General features: G+C 54.0%; 2 protein-coding genes across 7 annotated transcripts in view; one reads left to right on the forward strand and one right to left on the reverse strand.

Annotated features, from left to right (window-relative positions):
* Positions 1-14,580, forward strand: part of PSD2 (pleckstrin and Sec7 domain containing 2) — a 79,858-nt gene extending 65,278 nt beyond the window's left edge. For 2 of the 4 annotated variants that reach the window (XM_032476869.1, XM_032476870.1), the window contains 2 exons: positions 2,078-2,255; positions 14,046-14,580. In XM_032476869.1, coding sequence (XP_032332760.1) covers positions 2,078-2,255; positions 14,046-14,231 — 364 coding nt within the window. In that variant the 3' untranslated portion in view covers positions 14,232-14,580. Of the gene's footprint in view, positions 1-2,077; positions 2,256-8,102; positions 12,696-14,045 lie in introns of those variants that run through there. The other 2 variants (XR_004318742.1, XM_032476871.1) reach the window with 2 other exon arrangements.
* NRG2 (neuregulin 2) overlaps positions 1-19,244 on the reverse strand; it is a 165,347-nt gene that overhangs the window by 8,141 nt on the left and 137,962 nt on the right. Inside the window, exons 4-6 of one of the 3 annotated variants that reach the window (XM_032476866.1) lie at positions 14,947-15,067; positions 9,053-9,129; positions 8,620-8,678 (exon numbers count right to left, since the gene is read on the reverse strand). In XM_032476866.1, coding sequence (XP_032332757.1) covers positions 8,620-8,678; positions 9,053-9,129; positions 14,947-15,067 — 257 coding nt within the window. The remainder of the gene's footprint in view (positions 1-8,619; positions 8,679-9,052; positions 9,130-14,946; positions 15,068-19,244) is intronic. The other 2 variants (XM_032476868.1, XM_032476867.1) reach the window with 2 other exon arrangements.

Genomic DNA, 19,244 nt, shown 5'->3' on the forward strand with positions numbered 1-19,244 from the left:
CCTGCTGGCCGGCCCCTCCATATCGCTCCCCTCCCACCAGCTCAGGGATAAGCTGGGGCAGGGCCCAACGTCTTGGTGGAGCCCTGGGCAGTGTCCCTAAGCCCCTAGGCTTGCAGCGCCTCTTGTGGCAAAGGTGCATGGCAGCAAACACGGAGTACAAACCCCCTAGACACACATACCCAGAAGATGATGCCTTTCTGACACAAAAGATGCTTCACAAAGACACACTCATACACACATCCACAGAGGCGCGCACACACGCAGGCAGTCGTGCCCATCGACACCCAGTCCTGCAGAGTCTTTAACAAACAGCCTTCTACCCCAGATCCACCCCTCCAGGCTCTGTGGTCCTGGTCCTGCCTCCGGTTCTCATCCCCGTCCACCCCTCAGTCCTCCAGTCAGGCCTCCGTCTCCGTCCCTCCTGAGACCACTCTGGTCATAGTCACCAACAACCAACCACCCTGCTGCCAAGTCTATAGTTGTTGGCTTCCCTCTCAGCAGCCTCCCCCTGCTGGGCCTGCTCCCCCAATGGTCTTCTCTCCTGGGGCTCCTCCTCCTGCACTGGCTGATCTCTCTGTTTCAGTTGCTGCTTCCTCCTCTTCTCTGTGGGCTGCAAGGTAGAAGGGCCAGAGCTCTCAAGCTTCTTTCTCTCTCCACCTGCCCTCTCTTCCTCTGTTGTCTCACCCAGACTCAGACTTGAAATCCCACCTGTTTGCAGCTGAATCTCACATTTCTCTTTCCTGTCCTGACTTCCCCTTGAGCTCCGGAATCCTATATCCAGTCCTATAGTGAAGCAGAAGCACCGATCCCCTCCTCTTTCCCAGCCTGCTCCCTGCTTGTCCGTCTCTTCGGTGCCAGCACTACCTTTCTTGTTGCATAGGCTCCAAACCTTGGAATTGTTCCTGATCTCCCCACCAGCTCTGATACCTGATCCCTCAGCAAATCATCTCAGCTCTACCTCCCAAGCAGATGCTGGGTTTGACCACTTCTTACCGTTTCGCCTGCTTCCAGCTACTCCAAGACGATGCCGTCTCTTCCCTGGACAGCTGTTCACCTTCTGACTGGTTCCTGTGCTCCCACTCCTCCACACCCTGTCCCCTCACCTAGTCTATTCTCTGCCCCAAAGCCACATTGATTTTCAACCAGAAAGCAGATCATTTTACTCCTCTGCTTAAAAACTCACAACAGTGTCCCCCTGCAATCTGAATACAACCCAAAGCCTTACCATGGCCTACGAGGCCCAAGGTCACCTGGATACTTCCTTTACATCTCATCTGTGATCCTCTTCCCCACGTCTGCTATGCTCCCCAGTCGCTGGCAGTCTTTCCATCCATCAAACAAGGCAAGCCCATCCAACCACACCAGCCCTAACTTGCTGTGCCTCCTGCCTCAAACACTCTCCCCCCATTGTTTGCAGGACTGGCTACTTTTCCTTGGGTTTTAGCCCAAATGTCACTTCACTGGACAAGCCATTTAGGTAGAGTGGCTCCCCACCCAGGCAAGGCATGATCCCATTACCTTTTCTTTTCTGTAGAGCACTGCCACCACCTGATCTCTCTCCTGCTTGTGTGTTGTGTCTGGGAGCATTGGGAGGGCAGGGACTCTGTGTGCCAGATTGGCAGTCTGGCCACCTCTGGGGCTCAGTAGAAGTTTGTTGAGGTGGTGGGTGAGTGAATATACAGACCACCTTTACAGACACAGACATACTTACACGCAGTCACACTCACCTCTGCACCCACTGCTCACACTCAGCCCTTAGCAACAAAGATGTCCCACTGCACCCCTCTGTGTACTCACACCCCGCACTGAGACACCTAACAAGGTCCCTGACATTTCACCTCACAGAACAACATAGAAATGCACACCTACAGATTCACCCCTGCACCCCTTGCCACCATCACAGACGCCATACAGACTCAGTACCTCTCCTCTCCACCTCGTCAGAGCAGACAGACAGAAAGACTTATACACAGACTTTCAGCTCCGTCTTCTACTGAGAACAGCTGATAGTGGCTAGGTGGTGGGAAATCTCGGCCTCCCCAAACGTGTCACGAGCATAGCCTTTTCATAACCGCAGGTTCTGCACCCGTCTGAGCCTCAACCCCTCCGAGCTCCTGCATCTCTCCTGCTATAATATGTCTGGACCAGGGTGGAGCCTCCCAGCACAAAGTGAGAGAGCTGGAACGACTGACCACTCAAAGTCCCTTCCTGCCCAAAGCATCTTCCAAGGCCCAGAGGGCAGTTTCAGCGGGGAGGTAAGGTTCTGAGCTGGGAAGCAGGAGGGCAGGCATCAGAGGCCAGCCCCCCTGGATCCTTGCTGGTGTTGCCCACAGACAAACACACGTACCATTGTGGGGACAGATCATGAAGGGAGCGACAGCCTCAAGCAGATGGCAAAGCCTGGCAGACAGACACAGGGCAGGGGGCAGAGACAAATGGGTGTGATCAGCCACCAGCCTGGTGCGGAATGAAAAGCAATGGAAATGGAAATGGGAAAGGAAGGAGGATTAAAGTCAAATCGAAAGGGATGCCTCTCTGCACAACTCTCCAAACCAGGATTCCATGGCTCTCAGATACCCACTCTCTGAGGGGCCTGGCTCTTGTCTGGCCAACCGACTGGGCTGCGCACAGCTCAGGGGGCCGCTGCCCTCTGAGGCTTCTGGGTGATTGGCCCCAGGCAGGGGGGCACTACTGTATACACTGGGGCACAGTCTGAACCCCAGGGTACTCTGCTGTTTATGAGCTTTTCTCGTCTCTCCCAAATCAGTTTAGTTTATGATAGGACATTCTGATGGGGACAGGGGAGATTTTTGGAATCGTCCCTTTTCCATTTTGGGGGAAAGGAAACCAAACATCCAGCACACTTGGTGTCAGAGGCTGCGGAGAGGGGCTGTGTGGATGGTGCTGATGGACACACAGAGGCTCCGTACCCTTTAGTTCAAATCCAAGGTGCTCTGGCAGTGCAGAGGAGAGGAGGCCGGAGAGGGGAAGGGATGGAGGGAGAGAGACAGATAGAGATGGGGGAGGGGGTGGGAGAGAGAGAGAGAAACGTTGGTCAGGACTCTTCAGACACCAGCAGCCAGCCTGTGAGGTGAAAGCAGGTTAGTGGTGTCCCCTCCCGGCCACCTGAGCCCCTTCCCTGGCACCTAGTCCCCAGAAGCCCCTGAGAGGGGTGGAGAGAGGAAATGTTAGGGTCAGCAGGCAGGGCACGTTCTTTAGAGATGAGCTGTGGGGTTAGTACCTGGTGGGGAGGCAGAGGCGCAAGAGTCAGTTGGCAGATGTCCCCAGGGAGGGAAAGTGAGTGGGGCAGGGGTCGGAGGAGGCCCCAGTCTCCCCTCCCAGCTCCAGGCCGTTGGCATTCTCCAGCCCCTCCTGGAGACAGCTTGCTCAGCCTGCGCTCATTCATGGGGCCCTTTTCTGTTTAGAACGAGGGCGTTCTAGTCCCTTGTCCCTGTCCTGCCCCCATGGGCCTCACTGGCCTGCCCCTCTCCTAGGAGCCTGGCATGGAGACTCTGAGTTTGTGGGGAGCAGAAGTGGGGCGAGGAGGAGGCTCCAGGGGGCAGGTCACGTCTCCACTTGACACCCTCAACACCCTGGAAGCCTGCAGGGGCTAGGCCTCGGGGTCTGAGCCTGATTTCACCACTTTGGAAAGCGAACTGCGACTCGGAGGAGATGAGTGGGTTCACTTGTAGAACACCTGTGCCCCTTAAATTGCAGCCAGTGGCACTCTTTGAAGTGGGATCGTGTTGTAAATGTGTGATTTCAGGGTCCTGCAAGGTAGACACCCAGGCCATGGGAGGGTTAGATAAAAGGGCCCAGTCTAAGCATCAGCTGTCACTGAGCCGCTGTGTGACTGTAGTTCCCTGCCTGTCTGGCTCTCAGTCTCTGCATCTGGTAAATGGGGATCAGGCCTAGCCATGGGGTTTCTAGAAGGTCTGCAACCTGGCTGTGCTTCAGAATCACCCAGACCAATGGAACCAGGCTCCGGGGTGGGAGCCCAGACATCTCAGAGGTTTTTTTGGAAAGCTCACCTACCATTCTCAGGTAGCAGCCAACACCTGTCTGCTGGATTTGTGTCTCAATTTTGTCCCTAATTTGCTGTGTGCATGTAGGCAAGTCACAGTCACTGTTTCCTCATCTGTCAAAAGTGCTTGTGCACAGTGAGGGAGACAGCGGGGCGGTGTGCATGGCCCACTGCACGGCCTCCCCATACGCACGGCAGCTCCGCTAGACCCAGGGAGAAGGTGGGACTGTGCTCTGATGTTCTCATGTCCTGCAGAGGAAGTGGAGCACGGGCACATCAGCAGCAAGTCCTGGGCATCGTCCAGCCCCAGATCTCTCCTCTGCTTCCTGATAGGGATTCTAGAGCGTTCTGCAGTTGGAAGAGGGCAAGAGAGTAGGATGGCTCTGAGCCAAGAACTGAAGATGGCTCTGAATGACAGAGCCTTGAGGAATACCCCAGGGGTCTGACCCCCACTTCCATGTAAGGACTACACAACTCGAAGCATGAACCCCAGCTCTTCCAAACATGAGCCCTTCTGTGTACTCCTGTTAGATGCGAGGCTGGGGGTGATCTCGAATGTGGTTTCTGTACAGTCTTATGCTTACTGCTTGGAGGTGCGAGTCACCTTAAGCACAGTGAGTCCACTCCTCTCCCAGGCCTCCCAGGGTGGGCCAGCTGTGCAAAGCCAGCAGTACGAGCTTGACAAACGCAAAAGGTCCTCGGGGGCAACTCTCACCAAGTAGTTAATCCTGTGGCCCCAGGGACCCTCCAGGCAGCTCGAGAGAGCTCACAGTGTCTGGATATCCAGCCAGTTTCCCCAGAGGGAACAGCCCAGCTTGACCACAGCACTCCAGACACTAAGAGAACGGTGGTTCCTAGAATTGGTCTGCACCTCTCTTTTGGTGGTGGTTGTATTAGATAAGGCAGCTGGGGCCCAGTGGTGCTGGGATACTTTCCCAAGGTCACACAGCAAATTAGGAAGCAGAAGGGAGACGGGAGGCCAGGTCTCTGGCCTCCTGGGGCTAAACCATGGCTATTCCTGCCCATGGAGTCCCTGGGCAAGCCTGGCTGGCTAGTCCTCAGGACAGTGGCCATCTGGAGAAGTGAGCAGGGCTCCCAAAGCCATCTAAAGAGTTTTCTCCTGCATCTCTCCTCTGGGAACCAAGTGTTAGCAGCAGCAGCTTTTGGGGCTCCTGACTGACCTTTCCTTTGAGTCAAAAGCCAGTACTGTTTTGGGGGACCAGTGGTGGCTGGTGGGACTGGTGATGTCACTGAGGGCTTCATGAGTCACTAAGAAGGCAGACCAGCTTCCTTCTCCCTGAGGATGGATTCTGAGGCGCCTGCAGCTATGTCAGTCCCAGAAAAGAGTCTCCCGCTCATCATGTTCATTGACTGCCACTCAGCCAAGCTGGAGTGATACCACCGAGTCACAGACAGGTCCTATTGCGCAAAAATTTGCATACTGACCAGTAACCATGGCAACCTGATGCTGGACTCCTGACAGGGCCAGGCTTACCAGACAATAGGCAAAGTCTTCATTCTGGACATATCCTATGACACAGGGTCACAGGTACCCAGACAAGGAGGTCATGATGTGGACCTCAGAGCATGTGCTCATGTGCTTGTGCCAGCAGGTGTCAGCACGTGTGTCTGTGTGTGTGTGTGTGTGCAGGTGTGCATGCTCTTGTACATTGTGGGTGAATAAGTTTTGACTCTGGGGAAGTGGAGGAGCTGTTAGGGGAAGAAGAAGCTTTAAAGTGCTACCACAGGCTCTGTTTCCATGGCCTCTGCAGAAGGTAACCAGGCCTCGAGGCTGTCTGGGCAGAGGGGGAAGTCTGACACTTTGCTCAGATGTGCTGGGAGTCAGGCTCCAGGGCACTGATTCTGGCCTTCTGGCTCCCACCCTTCACCACCAGCAGTAGCTGGGAAAGGAGCTGAACTGTGCTCAAACAACGCTGGTAGGCTCTCGATTAAGCCCTTCGTAGGCATCACTGCGCTTCATCCTCACAGCAACCCTAAAGGCATAAATGCCATTATTCCCATTTTGCGGATGAGAAAACAAAAAAAGAGGTTAAATGAGGCCCCAGAACAGTAAGCTTAGCTGCTGGCATTTTTATTCAGGTCTACCTGAATCCAAAGCCTGAACTCTGAAGCTGGCATTTTCACTCCATTTTCAATAATTATCTGATAGAGCAGTTCATGAAGCTCTGGGAAAAATGCTTGAAGAGTATAAATCATTTACCAGAAGGTCCCAGCAATGATCCCTATAACACTAGGCAAAAAAGCTGCATTTCCAGGCTCTTTTCTGGGCTCCTGGGGCCCTGCTGACCCTTCCAGAAGATCCGAGCTGAAAGTTGAAGCAGCCCAGCTGGCAGAGAAGCTTGGACAGTGGCCGAGTTTTGGAGGCTCTGCTGTTCTGATTCAGGATGGGTTGGGACTCCCTGTCCAGAACAGTCCCATAAGCCAGGGAGGCTCCGGGCCTAAGGGTGAAAAGGACTAGGACCTCCGTTGCCTCTCTCCCCTGGTCCTCGGCCCGCCTGGCTGCTCTGGCCTCCTGACCTCCAGACCTCCAGTGGGGCTGGATCTGAGTGCAATTCTTCCTTGAGCCTGGGGTCTGGACAATTCTGTTGGGCCACGTGCCCACAGCTCTGCTCTTATCCCCGCAGCCTTCCTCCCTGGCCTCCAACTGGAGGGGGCTGGGAGGAGCACTCTCTCCAACACCTATTAAGATAGTTGACCATCTGGGCTGACCAGCCCCTACCTCCCTGGGGTCTCTACTTCCCAAGTCTTGGTTTCCCACCTCCTGTCGGGGAAGAAGGGATGGCAATGTCTAGGCTTTTGTGCTGTGCTCTGAGGAGGATTGGAAGGCTCTTTTCTCTACCGTGAGCCCCTAACCCCCTTTCTCCAAGGGCAACCTAAATGGGCTCCTGCCCTCAGCCTCTTCTGGAGCCCCACTTCTCCATGCCCAGGCACCAGCAATCTGGTTCTAATTCCTCATGGGACCCAGCTGTCCTCCTTGGAGAGGAGGAGGTGGGTGGTGGGTCGAGCAGGGACCTAGTGTGCTCTGAAGGTTGGGTGACAGGGTCCCACTTTGCAGGCCAGCAGACTGCTGGGCCCCAAATGGAGTCCAGGCCAGCCCGAGGCTTTCTGCTGTTCCACCTCCACCAGGCACCTGAAGGAACTGCTCCCATCCCCCAGAAAACACAGTTATGGCCTCATCCATCGGCCACAGGGCTCACATTTTTCTCAGCAAAGTGTGCAAACCAGAAAGCTCCAACCTCAGAAGTGGAAGAAAGGAAGGGAATAAAGTCCTGGATGGGGAGGCAGACCAGAGAGGGCCTGGAGAGAGTCACCAGTTACCCCTTGATTCCAGCAAACTCCTCCCTGGCCCCCCAAGACTTAGCTGCATAGATGTCTCTGATCTCTGGTCTCCAATGAAAACCAATGCCCCTGGGCCTGCTTTTCCTCAACTCCCCTTCCCCACTCGCCCCCATCACTGAAAATCAAACCAAAACAAACTCTGGCCAGACCCAAAGGCCAGCATCCTGAGAACTTGTTTCCCTCTCTCAAACACACCAGCACACATGTGCACACGCTCTCTGCCCAGCCCCACGAGCAGCCTGACATCCTCAAACAGGGCTTCAGCGGCAGGTGAGGGCTCTGCAAATGTGTTTTCCCATTCTGGCCAGGCTGCCTGACCCCAGTGGTGAAGAGGCCTGAGTATGGCTCTGGTCGGCTGCAGAGAGAATTCCTTGTTACTGCGACCAGGCAGCACAGCCACATATGAGGCGGGGGTGGCAGGAGGCATATCAGTCTACTCTGCATGAAACCGAGCAGGACCCTGCAGGGCCTTTGCTGGGAAAGACCCTCTGGTGACCCCAGCAGGTCTAGTTTGTAGAAAAGCTTTAGCCTCCTAGGCTTTTCTCGAGTTCCAAAGAGCAGATTTAATCAGAGAAGTGAGAAAATGCAGAAACAAAGGAAAACAGACAAACAAGACAAAGTAATTGTAGTTTCGCCGTAAAACAAAGTCAAGAACTTTCGGTTTCTCCTCAAGGGCCATACATGATATCCTGAGCCATATCCTTGTGTTGCTCTGCAGATACTGAAACTCCCACCAGGTGGAAAACCTTAACTTCGTGCTGACCACCAGCATGTGGACCCCAGACTGATTGGAACCAGGAGTTGATGATTGGGATTCCTGAACCATCACCCTGTTACCTCGCTGTCAACCAATCAGAGAACTGAGCACGAGCTGATCACGCACCTCGTGACGCTCACCCTCACAGTCTTTAAAAACCCTTCCTGTGAGCGGCTCGTACTCTTCGTTTGATACCTTGCCACAAACGCTGTCTTTTCCTTCTCCTTTCTTTCTCCTTTCCTTCACTGCAACCGGGTTTAGTAGGTTGGCTTTGCTGCCTGTTGGGCAAACGGACCCAAGCTTGACTCGCTGAAAGCACGGGCTTCTAGTTAGGACTGAGAAGAGCCCAGGGTACCCTGGTGTCTCCCCACACCCAAACTCTCTAAGCAAAGGCCCCATCTTTCCTGCTGGGTAGGGTGGGGGGTAGGGGGGATTGTCAGTCACCAGGGAAGAAAAGAAATAGAAGAAAGAGACATACTGGAGAAGTTGACCATTGCGAACTGCTGACACCTGTCCCCGGTGTATCCCACAGGACACCTACCAAAAGAAAGAAAACCAGAAAGAGAGAGCCAGGATAGCAAGACATAGGCATTGCAACACCCCGGCATGGGCTCCTGCCAATGCCAGCTGGGTTCCTTGCCACTGTTACCATTTGTACTGGCTTTGCTACTCTGCCCCTTACCTGTAGCCCTGAACTTTTAAACCCAAGGATTAGGCCAAAAATGAAAAACAAAGCAAAACAAAAGAACTAACAAACCAAAATACAAAAAAGGAAAAGAGAAACAAAAAAACAGCCAAAGATCAAAACAACCAACACCCCTGGCCCTATGCCCTACAACGGGGGGGTGGGGGGCACTGCACCCGAAAGCTTTCTAAGGAGCAGGGACTCGTGTTTGTATCTTCAAACATACTTTGCTTAGGATCTGGCATGTACAATCGCAAAGGCAGTTTCTCCAAACATCTCTGTCCGAAGAATCCGTTTGGACATCTGGAGAAGGAAAAGGGGAAAAATCACAGAACAAACTGGCATCATCCGCGAGGCTTAGGTTAGAAATCAAAGTGCACAGTGATGAATGAGAAAACCAAGTCGAGCGCTGGGGCACACTCGTTGCTGAAGGGGCTGGAGTAGGGGCTGGGTGGAGGGCTCGGAAATCTCCTTCAAAATCTTTCTAATCCACGTGGCTCAGGGTGGTGGGGAAGCCGGGGTGGGGCGGGGAAGATGATTTAGGGAAACAGGGTAGGGAATTGGGAACTTATTGCCTAAAGGTCCTCATGTCTGTTGAGACTTCCCTTCTGTCCTGCCTGGGGCCCCATGAAGCCAGAATTTGTAGCCCTTTGGTGCCAGATAGTCGGCAGGTGGGTGGGGGCTGGGAGCTTTCTGGAATACCAAAGTTCTGGGGAGCCAGTCCTTCCAGACCCTTCCGAAGGGTTCTCTCCAGGGCTGGTTCTCATCCAAGAAACAGCACCCAGAAAGCTCAAAAAACTCAGGAATGCTGTTCCCAGACTGTGTGCTCACAACAAAGAGGGCCTTGGAGATGTCTTATCTGTTCCCTCAGGGAGGATTCTGTGGCCAAATAAGTTTAGGAAATCCATCCCCAGGTTCCTTGCAGAGTTGCAGTGCGCACTGGGGTATGAAAGGCTATGAAAAGTTGTGTAGGAGGAAAGAGCTGAACTTTCCAGTATGTTCCAAGTTTATCTGACCGTGGAAGCCGTTTTTTGAGGAACTCTTGTGAACACACGATTTGGGGAAGGCTACCCTAGAGCAGTATACATGGGAAAAGCTTAGTGGGAAACAGGTGGAGCTGGAATTACCAGCATCCCCAAACTGGCGGGCTGAGGGCAGGTGTGGGGCATTTGGCTGCACATGGCAAGAATCATGATGGAAGGCTGGGGGGTGGGTACTGAAGCCGGCTCCACACCAGGGGGTCTGCTGGCTGACTGAGATGCCTGCCCTTTCCCATTGACCTGCTCCTCCTCCATCGCTGCCTGGCTCTGGGGGAAGCTCATCCTCCCACGTTGCCTCCTCTGTAGCTGCATCTACCTGCTCCCATCTCGACCTTGTCCTTAACCCCAAGGTCCACTTCCTTTTGCTCTCTGGCTGCTACTCTCTTCTCAAATGAGTCCCTGTCTTGCAGATTTTGGGGAGACATGCCCAGCCCTGTACTCTCTTCTGAACCCCAGCAAGGCCAGATACCTAAGGGAAGCTTACAGACGGGGCAACACTGACCCCCCTGCCCCAGGCCCCTAAATCAAAGGTGGGTCTGTGCTCTTCTAATTTAGGGAATTAGGTTAGCCCATCACCAGCGTCCTGTCAATAACATTAATCAGTAAGCTTTCCTGAGAGGTGAGTGTACTCGACCTCTTAGCATTCTAGTGTATACCAACCATCAGTAGCCCCTTGAACTTAAGGAGGGGATGGCCATTGGCTGTGATGGACACTCACAAAAATTCTGTGGCCTCCAACCTAGCCTGGAGGTTTGGGAGTGGTTGGTGAGCAAATAGATGGAGTCTCTCTGGACCTAAACAGGAGGCTGGTCCTTGTAGTGGCAGTGTGTGTGCAGTCTGCCTGGCCAGTGAGCAGTAGTGAAGGGGGGAAGTGTGTCTGAAGAAGTGGGGGGAGCCTGCAAGTGACGTCAATGCACATTCATCCTGTTGAACAAGGTGGCTCGCAGGAGGAGGCTACCACTTTGTCAGTACATCCTTTTCTGATTCCTCCCCCTCGTCCCCAGTCACCCCAGCCCAGGGAAATGGAGGTAGTGGCTAAGGCTTCCCAACCAGCTCCGGTCAGGCTCAGCTCTAGGAAACTGATTCCACTTGGGATGGGGACTTAGAGGCATGGGAGTGATTTTTTTTTAAGCAGCAGCACCTTTTGGGGGTGAAGGATATAAAGACTCAGGAAATTGCCAAAATGACTCTTGGAATCCACAAAGGAATAAGAAAGGTAGTTTTGACTGTGTGCAGTGTCTGAGATTAGCACGGCTCCTGGAGATAGGGGAAACTTGTGTGCTCGCACGCATAAGAGTGAGAATGGGAAGTGCGGGGCAGGAGAGAATCCAGGGGAACTGTATCCCCTGCTGATAGTCAGGATGCCGTCCCATGGCTCTTGGAGACAGATAATAATTAAGCATATCCTTGCGTTCCTGGTCCCACAACCCAGCCTGTACTATCCCAACTGTATCCTAGCTTTCATGCCCACAGAGTCACACAACTCCGGGTGGCACCAGGGACACGGTCTACAACACTAACATGCCTCACCTTCCTGCCCTGGGAAAGCGTGTTCCCTGCTGGCTGAACAAAAGAAAAGGCAGTGGGGGGGTGGGCGCTGCCTGGGGATGGGGAGGAGTAACACCTGTGCTGATTTTTTTCGGCACTGGCTCCTTTCAGGGGGCTTTTGGACACTCCTGTTTTCTCCTTAGCCCTGCTTGTTGAGGATAAGCCATGTCCAGGAGGCTGGGGCTTCCCTAGAGAAGGCTTGAGGGGGTTAGGCCTACAGCCTCTCTGCTCTCCGGACCTGGGAATGGGTTGGGTACAAGCTACATTAACCTATCAACCAGGAGCAGGGGCTGAACTTGGCATGGGCGGCTGGCTGGTAGTGGGAACAGGGATTTGACCCTCTGAGTTGCAAAGATATGGCACAGATTAGGAGTGGAAGGTACCAGGCTTCCTAGCTCTTCCCCCCAAGCTGTTGTCTGAGTACGGGAAGGTCTGTGCTCAGGGCTGGAGAAGAGCAGGGGTGAGAGAGGGGCAGAGAGGAGAGCCCACGGGCTGCATCTGGGGTGACAGAGGTTGGGACTCTGCCTCCCCGTTTTCTCACCCCCCATCCCGGGCCTCAGTTTCTCCTTTTGGTAGCCTGGGGATAATGCCATGTGTGCTGCCCTCACCCAGGGGAGGGGGAGGATGAAGGATGAGGGTGTGCCCCGGGCCGGGAGGGAGTGAAATGTCCCTGGCCTCAGGAGGGGCAGGGGTGGAGGTGTGGAGAGGATGAGCAGGCAGATGGGTATGGGATGGGGGAATCATCTGAACACTGGGTCGGGGGAGCAGAAGGGATGGGGGGATGAGCTGATGGGAAAGGGAGGCATGCCACTGGTATGTGCACAGGACTGGAAAGAGTCTTGTTCTGTCATCATCCCCTGAACCAGTCCCCAAGAGTCACGCACCAACCGTGCTCTATAAAAACACGGAGAGAAGAGGAGAAAGCAGCAAGAGGAAGTGCAGAGGCCCCTGTCTGGCTCAGACAGGAGACAGTCACCTTGATTTGGACCCCCATTTTCAAATCCCCCTAAGTTTTCTTTTTTAAAACAAAACTGAGTATCAGTGACACTATTTCTTTTGGCTCTGAATTCCAGAAAAACAGGAGGGACAGAGTGTGCCTGCTTTCCAACACTCCCTGCAGGGCTCTGAACCAATACACAACAACAAGTGTCAGAAAACCAGGAAGGAAAACTGATTTTTGTAGAAACTGGAATGAAACTGACCAGTCTAGTTTCATTATCCAAGCTAAGCGGAAATGCAAAAAAATCAAAATAAAAAGTAAACAAACAGTACAAATGGTAAGACGTGAGTTCCGGTTCCTAAGCTCTTTCCTTTTTATTCCATCCGTTCCATTCAGGGTGTCATCAGGAACCCCAAGAGGCCTGCCCCCATTCCCTCCCGGCTCACCCACCCCCAGAATGGCCTCTGGGTTCTGCCCTGCCCCCCTCCCCCCTGTCCTTCTCCAGCACAGCTCTGGGGACCTGCCCTCCTGATTACAATCCCCACCAGGGATGCCCCTCTCTCCCGGCCGCTCAGGGAGTCAGGAAAGTTGGTTCTAGGAGTCCAGGGTGTGTTGAGATGGGGAGGTGGTGGTTCTGGGTACTAGGTTCAAGTTCTAAGCGGTGAACCCCAGTTGTCCTGGTGGGGAGGGGAAACAGGACAGCATCTTCACAATGGCTCAGGCTTCTGCACTCTGCTCCTCTCAGATTTAGCTGGGCAAACCCAGACGGTTGTTGGGGTACAGCCTTGCTGGCAGGGCCCTCGGAGAACCCGTTACTGCTCATTACTCACTTTCCCACACTAAACTCTTAGCACTGAAGCTCTGGGTCCCATGGCCCTTCTCAACCCCGGCACTGTCCTGGGTGGCTGCAACCTTCCCTGCCTGGAGCCAGGGATGATTTCAAGGACAGTGCTGGATCTCTTCAAGGTTCTGGGATCCAAGGGGCTAGGGAAGAGGAGAGGCCTGGCGTGTGTGTTGTGGGGGACAAAGATGAAGGAAGATGGCGGTGCCAGGACTAGGCCATCTCTGTGAAGTATTCCAGAACTCTTACAAGTTTCTATAGATAAATACTGAAGAGCATTTTCAAGGCTATAATGTTCCCTGGGGTCTGTGGCACTAAGGTAGCAGCTTCCTAGAGGCAGGATGAGGGGCTGAGTCTGGGCTGAGAACTTCTCTGGGGGACTTGCTGTTGCTTTGGGGACTTGTCCCTTGAGATTTGGTGGGGGCGGATGGCAGCAGGTGAGGAGTGGGGCCAAGGTGAATGCCAGGGAAGGAGGCCTGTGGGGCAAGAGGCACAGATGTGCCTGATAGTCAGGCTCAGCTCGCCCAGCACTGAGGGGAGCGTGTGAAGAACGCCTGGCTCATCATTATCACATTGTGAGGAGGAGGGGTCTTGAGGCAAGGCTGTAGGCAGGAGGTGGGTGCAGCTCTGTAGCTGGAGCCCAGAGGCAGGAGAGCCGAGGAGTGCTGATCTGACCTTGTATACGGGGAGGGCAAACGCCTCTCTGAATCGCCATCCATCCTCTGCTGGCCTTTGCCCAGATGCAATGGAATGGGGCAGCTTTGGCACCTTACCAGGGCCCTAGGCTTAGGCTGCTTTGAAAACCAAAGTTGTTGACTAGGCTCCCTCCCTCCCTCCCTCCCCTCCTCAGGATCCGGCCAGAACCTGTGCTGCCCTCACCAAGCTCCCCAGCCCACTCCTTGCTCACCTGCCAGAGAATCTGTCAAGGGGGCGCTGGGGGCCCCCGCTTCCAGAAGATCTGACTGGGCCTGAACAAGCCTCCCTGGTGACTGTGCTCCTACCTGCCCTGTCTGCGAAGGGGGGCAGGGGGTTCTGAGCTCCTGTGCGCTCCTGCCTGACTGGAGAGCAGGCTCTGGCCCTTGGGGAGGCCGGGGAATCCCAACTCATGACATGCTTCTCCCCAACCCTGACTTCCCCCACTCGGCCACACCCGGAGTGGTGTCCTTGCTGGTGACCCTTCACCCCACATAGAGGGACTCAGGGCTGAAGTGGCACAGGCAGCAGCCAGGGCATCTCTGGACACTGGGGTCCTGCTGGGCAGGGAGAGCAGCCAGGTCCCAAGGCGAGCACGGGGGCAGAGACCTCAGCTGTCAGGGGCTCTGGGACCCGTGCTCTAGCTGACCCTGCCTCACTGCTGGGGAAGATGCACCCGGGCAGTGTTCATCAGGATGAAGTTGGGAGAGTTGCTGAGAGATGGGAGAGGAGGGAGAAAGAGACAGGAGAGAGTGTGAACCCAGTGCCTGGGGCACAGACTGGTCTCCCCATCTCTAAAAGGTGCTGGTAAAGGGTGAGCACTGGGAGGTGGGGTGAGCGGGGGCCTGGGAAACTGGGACTGAGGAAACCCTGAGCCCTTACAGCTTACATCTCCCTGTATTCCAGGAAAGGGCTAGGAATTGGGGCACATCTCCCTGTCTACACCCCTTGGAGACCCCTTATCACTGGCTTGGAGCCCACTTTTCCTAGAGCCCTCCACTTCTGCCCAGCCTCTCCCCCTACTCTTGCCCCCACGCCCGCCCCCACTGGTCACTTACTTGCAGGAGAGCTGGTTGATGCCCTCGATGTAGTAGCAGACACCTCCATTGACACAATAGGACTTGGCTGTCTCGTTGCACTTCCGGGCGTGCCCCGACCAGGATGACAGGGTGGTGCTCACTGGAGGTATAGGAGACACGTGCCAGTGACCCACTGAGACTCCCTCTAAACCCCAGGAATCACCTCCTTCATGGCCCACCTCAAAGCTGGATGATCAGAGGCTACAGGAATGGCTGGGGGAGGGAAGGTCTGGTGGTCCCTCCCAGTCAGCAACAAGGCCAAGGGGAGGCCACCGTGAGCTCTGACCGTCTGCCCAGCACCACCTCATACTCTCCCTCCAGGCAAACCTCCACAGGCCGGGAATATTTTCTTTTTTTGGAGAGGGTGAGAGGCTAGCAGAAACTGCTCCATCTTCTGGGATAAGGGCCCACCTCCGCTGCTTTCTGTCTGCCTGCCTTTCTTGGGTCTCCACTGCATTTGGGTGAGATGCCATGTCCTATGTGGGGCACAAGCTGCAAGGGGAGACATTTACGTCCTCCTGCACTGTCAGGCTCTCATGGACCAGGGTGTAGCTGAAGGGAGCTGAGCTTTGAGGGAAACGACATTGGACATTGTCCTTTTCTTAAGATCTATGGAGATGTGCGAAGAACCGTAGTTTCCATCTCTTTCCTCTTTGTCCTGGGGGGGACAAAGTGTCTCAGAAATGGTCCAGAGTACACTATGCCTGACTCCAGAAGCATCCGGGGCCTCCATGTCCACCCTTGCCAGGCAGTCCCCACCTCCCCCCCCCAAGTCAGCTGCTGTAAACCCAGGGCTTCAGGTTGCTGGGGAGGAGATGGGCTGCGGGACAGCTGAGATGTGGAAATGAGGTGACAGCAGGACTGGGCTTTAAAGGCCACTAACCCAGACTGCACATCTGATAGAGGAGATCCATTTCATAAGCAAAAATAGTGAAAGCTCTGCTCCCCAATGGGATGGTATCTAGAAAGCTGGTTTCAAGTGAAAATTCTTACCGCGGGGATGTCACTTTTCATCTGTTAGCTAGCCCCCTTGGCCTGCGTATCTATATTGGGCAGCTAGAAATGGGTTCCTGCTGCCTCCTTAGCCCCTGGGGTTCTGAGGAACTCTCACACCCACCCAGCAGTGGCCTCTTGACTGCGGTGGCCCATCCTACCTTGGCTGGTCCTGTCTCCTCGGGGTATTGAGTCTCCATCATCCCCCGCAGTCAGGAGACGAGGGGCAGGCACTTGGCGCCCTCAGTGTTTAGACGTGTGGGGAGACAGATGGAGCGCGGGGACTGGGAGTGTATACACAGCTCTGCCTCTGTATATGTCTGGGGAGCTTGCTGATAAAACCCATCGGGCAGGGCCAGCTCCCACCTTCCCCTCCACATCATGCCTGCCGCTGGTCTGGCATCCTTGAGCCCCACCCCTCTTGACATCTCTCACCTCTGCTCAACCCAACACCCAGCTGGGACCCACATGCTTCTGGGTCAGTGAGACCCAGGGAACTAAGAAAGGGACAGAGAAGAGAAACAGCTGAGGTGACCACGCTTGTGAGCTGTAAAATCTCATTGCCAGAGGACCTTAGAGGTTGTCCTGCCCTTGGGTTACATTGCCAAGGAGGAGTGAGGAAAAGTGAGCAGGGAAGTGCCTGTCCAGAGTCCAGTGTGTGTTGTGTCAAGCAAGGTATCGGGGCTCCTGATGCCCAGTTGTGCATCCTCACTAGGTACCTGCTCCCTCGTGGGAGAACATGTCAACACCAAGGCTTGACAGGCAGATGAATGCAAACACGATGTGGACCACAGGCCTGGGTCCTCTCATGGGCCTTGGCCAAACCAGAGAAACCTCAGTCTCGCTTGATGCCCTCTGCAGGCGAGGGTGGTAGAGCCTGCCCACTGCTGTGCAGAGTGAGCAGTGGGCAGCAGCGAGGAGCAGGGCAGGACCCCAGCTGCATACAGCACGTTTGTGCTCACCAAGGCTTTGGGAGGCAGACGATGGCTCCTGAAGGAAGACAAGATCTCGGCTGGGATCTGTGGCCTGGGGCTGCCAGGACCATGCCATCATGGGGACTAGGCTGAGACCCCGGGAAGGCAAGGAGGGGAGCCAGCACCAGAGGTGTGGGGGAAATTACCACAGGCCTTTCCACCTCAGAAAGAAGTACATTGAGGCCACCTCTGTGATGGCAGGGCCCTCCCAAGTCACCAAGGTGCAACTCTGCTGGTGGTGAAGGCTCCTGCCTGGAAGATTTCCACACTGAAGGTGTGCAGACACACAGCTCCAGCTCACAGGGGCTCCTAAGGGGCTCCCTTGTCAGCCTCTCTCTATTTCTTCACTGTGTTCTCCCGTGTTTGCAGAAGTGACGATGACAGATGGACCCCAAGTGGGAGAATCTGGCTGCCCCTTTGACACCACCACAGGGATGGCGCCTGGTGCCCGCCAAACTCGGCTCCCAGTCATCTCGCCTCCCACCTTCTCCTCCAAACTTGCTCATCTCAGCGACTGAACAGCACAAACCAAAGGCCTAGAGTGCATCTTTGATTTCTGGTCTTCCTTTGTTCCGCCAGCTGTCTGTCTGTCACAGAGGGCTGCCCGTCTCCCTTCTCACAAGTCTCTGTCCCTGTCTCACTACCACCTCCCCAGCCCAGGCCTCCAGGGTCTCTTTCTTGGGTGACCACAACTACCTCCTCACGGGTCTTTCTGCCCTCCCACTTGCCTTCATCTCTAACCTGTTAGCTTCGCAGCTGCTGAAGCGGTCTTTAAAATATGTAAATTGATCAGTCATTTTGATGATCAAAACCCTCCAATGGCTTCCATGTGTGCTCAGAAGAAAGCCTCCCACCCCGTCCCCAAGTCTCATCTGGGCCTCTCCACCTCTCCTCTGTGTCCTGCGCCTCTCTTGCGGTGTATTCCGACTACGCTGGCTTAGTCCATCCCCTCTAAGAAGCTAGGGTACCTTCTTGTCCAGGATTTTCAAAATATCAGTGTCTCAGAGAGGCTGCTCAGGCTCCCCCCTTACTCCTTGCCTTAGCTTCATAACTTGTACTTATCCTATCATAATCAAAGGACTAGTTTTGCAATTATTAGCCGTCTAAAGCTTAGCTCCTCCACTAGAACGTAAGCTCCACCCAGGCAGCGGCCACATCAGTCGTGTTCACCAGTGAATGAACCGCAGTGTCTAGCTTAGCATTTGACATGTAATAAGTGCTTAACAAATATTTTTAGACATTTTAACGGGCAAGTGAACATCTGATTCTTTAGAGAAAGGTGCCTTCTACTACTACTAGTCTGGTCTCCTTAACCTGCTATCTTTTCTGTAGATTAAAGCACTGTCTCTTATTAAATGCAAACATTCCTGGGAGGTCATTACGGAAATGGAAACCAAAAGCACAGTGAGGTACCACCTCTACCCACTCTGATGGCTATAATAAAAGAGATGGATAATAAAAAGTGATGAAGATGCAGAAAAACTGGAGCTCTCACACTTTGCTGGTGGGAGCGTAAAGTGGCGCAGCTATTTGGAGACATAGCTGATAGTTCCTCAAAATCAGTTACCTAGGAGTTGAATTGCTGGGTCATATGGTATCTACCCAAGAGAACTGAAAACATACGTCCACACAAACTTGTACATGAGTGTTATAGCAGCATTATTCATAACAGACCAAATGTGGAAACAACTAGAATGATGCAACAACCTAAAGTGAAGAACGTTTAAACAAAATGTGGTAGAGCCATGCAATGGAATATCACTTGGCCATGAAAAGGCATGAAGTGCGGCTACATGCTACCACGTGGGTGACCCTCAGACACTAAGTGGAAGAAACCAGTCACGAAGGGCCACATATTGTATGATTCTATTTAAATGAAACGTCCAGAATAAGTAAGTCCATAGAGGCAGAAAGTAGATTCTAGTTTGCCAGGGCTGGGGAGGAGGATTTAAAGAATTGATTTAAAGAAAACACCTATGAAGGGGAAACCCAGGAAGCCTCTGTCAGCCATTAGTGTCTTGGTATAAGAGGGTTTATAGGGGCCAGAGGAGAGCATGGGCCAGGAGAGGGGAGCTGAGGCTGTGCTTCCAGCTCCTGCAAGGGCTTTTCTCCCATGCATATGGGGAAACCTCTCCTCATCTTTCAAGGCCCAGATCAAGTGTCCCTTCATCCATTAAGGCTTCCCTCCCACCTGCCTGGGATGTCCCCTCTCCCTGAGATGTTGCTAAGTTGCCTGACCTTCGTCAGTGCGTCATAACAGGCAGATGCTTTGAGTTCAATTCCGGTACTTCTAGCTTCAAGTCAGCTGAG

This window comes from Camelus ferus, chromosome 3 (assembly GCF_009834535.1).
Source record: "Camelus ferus isolate YT-003-E chromosome 3, BCGSAC_Cfer_1.0, whole genome shotgun sequence".
Classification (NCBI taxonomy): domain Eukaryota; kingdom Metazoa; phylum Chordata; class Mammalia; order Artiodactyla; family Camelidae; genus Camelus; species Camelus ferus.